At 35.5% G+C, this 5,344-nt stretch overlaps 1 protein-coding gene across 1 annotated transcript; it reads left to right on the top strand.

The window, feature by feature from the left end:
• The first annotated feature begins 298 nt into the window (after positions 1 to 298).
• On the top strand, positions 299 to 4,594 carry LOC133817314 (zinc finger BED domain-containing protein RICESLEEPER 2-like). The gene is made up of 2 exons (XM_062249797.1): positions 299 to 516; positions 2,269 to 4,594. The coding sequence occupies exon 2, from the start codon at positions 2,295 to 2,297 to the stop codon at positions 4,275 to 4,277; it is 1,983 nt and encodes a 660-aa protein (XP_062105781.1). The 5' UTR covers positions 299 to 516; positions 2,269 to 2,294; the 3' UTR covers positions 4,278 to 4,594.
• Positions 4,595 to 5,344: the final 750 nt, after the last annotated feature.

Below are 5,344 nucleotides of genomic sequence, written 5' to 3'. Positions count from 1 at the left end.
ATTGATAGGTGTAAGTAAAGCAAATAATATTTTTGTAAATATAAAACTTAAAAAATAGTATATGAGTAAATACTAAATAGTAAAAAAGTTAAAATACCCGTCTAACACTATTTTTGTAATAAATGTGTCAATTTTTGCACTTTGTGTAAAATTTCATTTTTATTATGTATTATTTTTGGTGATTTTTGATATTATGTTCTACAATGAAAAAAAATAGAACTATTAATATTAGATGATTAAACCAATAAAATAAAATATAAAAATAAATAAATAAAACTGTAAAAAAAAGTTGGGATGAAACGGCAAGGCCAAGGCAAAACAAACAGCAGCGTTGGCTTGGCGAGAAGAGTATGTTTGGCAGGCAGAACACTGAAGGGCATTATAGTAATTTGACAGAAGTTCATTCACCCAGGCTTTCGTCTTCTTTGGCTCCCCGAATTTCCCTTCAACCGTAGCCACTCTCTCTGAAACCCTATTCCGAGACGCTAATTGTTACGCACGCAGTCTCCGAACACTGTAAGCTCTCAGAACCTATCCATGGTGTTCTCTTCTTCCCCTTACTCATTCCTTAATTGTTTAGTCTTTCTCAGAATTTGATTCCAATAATTGGTTGTTTGGGGTGGTCGGAGCTCAGAAACGGACTGTGTTTTTAAACTAAATTAATTGAAAAAATGAATCGTTCTTTTTTGTGTTCTCTTTTCCCGATCCGAAACCCGCAAGGGTTTTAATAGGGTCCGTTCGACCCGATCGGTTACGACCCGATTTGAATCGGTTGGGTCAGTCGGAGCCCCGATTACTCCCATTTAGTTCCGATCCGGCGACCACGAGGTTTGCTTACTGTACCAAAATCCCGGATTTTACAGGTTGACCCGATCCCTTTATCAAGGGCATGGACCTGGGTTGAATATCCGGTTCCGAACTTCAGACCCAATTCACTGTCTTGTAGAAAAGCTCTATTTTTTATTTTGGGCTAGAGTTTTACTTTCACCTTATATACCTGTATTATATATATATATATAAATATATATATATATATATATCTGGTTGCTGGTTATGTAGAGTACTAATTTTGTTCTATGATTTTCAAGAAGAGTTATACATATGTGTTTTTTTCTTTCTTAAATGTTAGAATATGACAAGTTGAGTGGCTTAGTCCTTTACCTCTGTTACTCATTTATTTGTGAAGTGTTTGATAAATTGCTTCTTTAGTTGTTAAATTTGTAATATGTAAGTGGAAAAAGGGAAAAGGAGTGTGCTTTATACACAATCATCTAGGGGGTCTGCAGCGCACACAAACGGAATGGTTTTGCAGATTGTCATGCTTGAATGTTGAGATTTTAACTATTGCTGCAATGAACATGATTTGTTTTCTTTCTTACCCAACACAAGTATTATGTACATTAGATTATTTGTGTATGAGAAAATTTTGAGTTTGTTCATCTGCACACAAAGAAAATCAAATTTTGAGTTTTGAATTCATATTTATTTATTTGCCTTTTAATTTAAGTTTTTCGTTTGATTTGTGAGATAAACTTTTGGTTAGTCTTGAAGTCTCGCTGAACTTCTCAGAAAGATTGGCTGATATTAGATTATTAGTCTATAGCTTAAATTATTTTCCATTGTTTTTTCCTTTTAAGAGTAATATCTAGTTTTGTGCACTTGAATTAGGCTATACACACTCCTTGTTGTCCTAATACAATCTTCATTTGTTTTACATTGTCTTAATTTCAATTTGAAGCCTTGTGTTTTTTATGTTTTTGTGATACAAGTCTGGGATTTTTTTATTTGTTTGAAAAAATCCATGCTCAGCAAAAGCTTACTATCTATGATCACTTATGAGCTAAAATTTAACATTATTTATAAATCAGTTAGTTTATCTATATATTTGATTGTATGGTAATTTCTTTTTGTTAAAATTTGTCATTTGTCTATATATTATAGGAGAGAATTGAAAACATGCAAAACATAATTGCTCTCTCAAATCATAAAAGTAGAGTAATGACATGTGAACCAAAACTTTACACCAACTGACGTGACACTTTCATTTAACCAATCAAATTTATTTCAAGCAGTACCTTCTGTTATAAAAAACAGTATCACGTCAGTTAGTGTAACGTTTTAGTGCATAATTTTGGTGCACATAAAAGTAATATTGTCTATGTAAAAGCTTCGAACCGTCCTGTCTTCTATTCGTGTTTAAATTGGTCCTTTTCTGCATTTTTTTTTTAAGGTTTATGTGTAATCTCTTTTGCATTACTTTGTTTGCAGATATTATGCCATAGTAGATTGATCCAATGGATATGTCAGATGCAGTGATTATGAAATCGACCCGATTAAAGTCTGTTGTTTGGAATGACTTTGATAGGATAAAAAAAGGTGATACTTGTGTGGCTGTTTGTAGGCACTGTAAGAAGAAACTCAGTGGATCAAGTACCAGTGGGACATCACACTTGAGGAACCACTTAATTAGGTGTCAAAGTAGAACCTCTCATGCCTTACCTCAGTTATATACACCTAGGGAAAAGAAAAAGGAAGGAACCCTTGCTATTACCAATTTCAATTTAGATCAAGAGCAGAAAAAGGATGAGGTTCTTAGTCTTGTCAATTTTAGATTAGAGCAAGATCATATGAAAGAGGATGGTGTTACATATGTACATAATAGCTTTGATCAAAGGAGAAGTAGATTTGACCTTGCTCGCATGATCATATTGCACGGTTATTCATTGGCCATGGTTGAGCATGTTGGATTTAAGGTGTTTGTTAGAAATCTACAGCCACTGTTTGAGCTTGTCAACTGTGATAGAGTTGAGGCTGACTGTGTGGAGATATACTTGAAAGAAAAGCAAAAAGTGACCGAAGTGTTGGACAAATTGCCTGGTAAAATCAGCCTGAGTGCTGAAAAGTGGGCTTCTTTGGACAATGCCGAGTACTTGTGCTTGACTGCACACTATATTGATGAATCGTGGCAGTTGCATAAGAAGATTTTGAACTTTCTTGCAATTGATCCTTCTCAAACAGAAGACATGCATTCGGAAGTTGTCATGACATGTATGATGGATTGGGATATTGACCGTAAGCTTCTCTCTATGACATTTGATAGTAGCTCTACTAATGATAATATTGCCATTAGGATCAGTGGCCGGCTTTCTCAGAACAGATTCCTGTATTGTAATGGTCGTCTATTTGATGTGCGTTGTGCATCTAATCTTATATTTATGATGGTTCAGGATGCATTAGCTGCAGTAAATGGGGTGGCTGAAAAGATTCGGGAAAGCATTCGATATGTTAAAAGTACACAAACAGTCCAAGCAAAGTTCAATGAGATAGTTCAGGAAGCTGGAGTTCAATCTCAGAAGTCTTTGTGCCTTGATAATTCATTCAAATGGAATTCAACATGTAGTATGCTTGAAGCTGCCTTAGAGCATAGGGATGCATTTTGTCTTTTGCCAGAAAAAGATGCCACCTACACAATGTGCCCGACTGATGTAGAGTGGGACAGAGCAACTGTCATTTCTAGTTTCTTGAAGTTCTTTGTTGAAATAACTAATGCTTTCCTGAGGAACAAATCAGCAACTGCAAATCTCTATTTTCCTGACCTTTGTGACGTGTATCTGCAGTTGAACGAGTGGTGTAAGAATCCTGATGATTACATTAGCTCATTGGCAGCAAGGATGAGAACCAGATTTGAAGAATACTGGGAGAGGTGTAGCTTGGGTTTAGCAGTTGCAGCAATGTTGGATCCTCGATTCAAGATGAAACTGGTTGAATATTACTATGCACAGATATATGGCAGTGGCGCTCCAAACAGAATCGATGAAGTTTTTGATTCGGTCAAGACACTTTACAGTGAACACTCCATTTGTTTAGCTTCACTTGATCAGGATATGGCTTGGCAAGAGGGTGGTAGTTCAGGCTGTTTACCTAGTTCCGGAAGGGATTCCAGAGATAGGTTGATGGGTTTTGACAAATTCCTCCATGAAACTTCCCAAAGTGAAGGCACAAAATCTGATATGGATAAGTACTTAGAGGAACCTTTGTTTCCTCGTAATGCAGAGTTCAGCATATTGAATTGGTGGAAAGTTCACACTCCAAGATATCCAATCCTATCTATGATGGCACGCAATGTTTTGGGGGTTCCCATGTCAAAACTTACATCGGACTATGCGTTCAGTACCGGGGGAAGGATGCTTGACCACCATTGGAGCTCTCTCAACCCAACCACCCTCCAAGCTTTAATGTGCGCACAGGATTGGATACAGAGTGAACTAGAAAATTGACCTCTTCTTGTTCTTCCTTTATTATTATTTTTTAATAGCTATAATATTAATTAGTCAACTCTTTATTTCCCTTGTTTTATTGACCAAAATTTTAACATGAGGAACAGGCTCGTTCTCACATGGATGAAAGTCTATAATTCTTATATCTTTCATTTGTCTTTATAAACGCTACTCCTAAAAATGTTCAAATTGGTATGGAGTTTGTGTATTATATTGCTTTTTGCTAATAATGCTTTTCCCTTTCAGAGGGGGGGAATTAGAAAGAAGGTCAAGTTTTGTTGTTTTGTTCTCTCAATAAAGTTTTATACATTTTATCATTGTTGCAACTCTGGACTACATTATAATCTGACGATATTCTTCAATTATTTCGTATTTAACATCATGATTACATGCTTACCTTGCAATGTACTTTTTGGAATTTATTTTTTAAGGAGTGCTAACAACGATCTCTTATTTTAATCTTTTAGAAAACGATTTTACTTTATTAAAAATGACTTGAACAAATAACAATAGGCAGATCTGGTATTTATAGATAGACCAAGGCAGAATACAAAGAATCAAGAAAAGAATAAAATCTAAACTAACTCCCTAACAAATATAATAGAACCCAATAACAGGGGATTGCAATTACAACAAAAATAATCTAACAAAAGGACCTAAGATATAAAAATAAAATATAAAACTAATCCTAATCCTAATTGTCTCCCCTCAAGATGGACTGTGTTTGTCATGCACAGTCATCTTGGAGATATGAGATGAAAGAGTTGTAGAGGGCAAAGGTTTGGTGAAGGCATCAATTGAGGAAGCCTTGATTTTGTCCCTGATGAAATGGCAATCCAATTCGATATGTTTGGTGTGTTCATGAAATGTTGGGTTGTTGGCGATAAGCATAGCTGAAGAGTTGTCACAGTAAATGAAAGGAGGAGCTGTTTGTGGGATGTGGAAATCTTGCAATAAATATTGTAACCATGTAATTTCACTTGCTGTGGCAGCCAAGACACGATATTCAGCTTCTGCAGAACTTTTAGAAATGGTTGGTGGTTTCTTAGAGCCCCAAGAAACAAGAC

This window comes from Humulus lupulus, chromosome 2, assembly GCF_963169125.1.
Source record: "Humulus lupulus chromosome 2, drHumLupu1.1, whole genome shotgun sequence".
Lineage (NCBI taxonomy): Eukaryota > Viridiplantae > Streptophyta > Magnoliopsida > Rosales > Cannabaceae > Humulus > Humulus lupulus.
The sequence above is the reverse complement of the archived record's forward strand: the minus strand, read 5'-3'. Positions and strand labels throughout refer to the sequence as shown.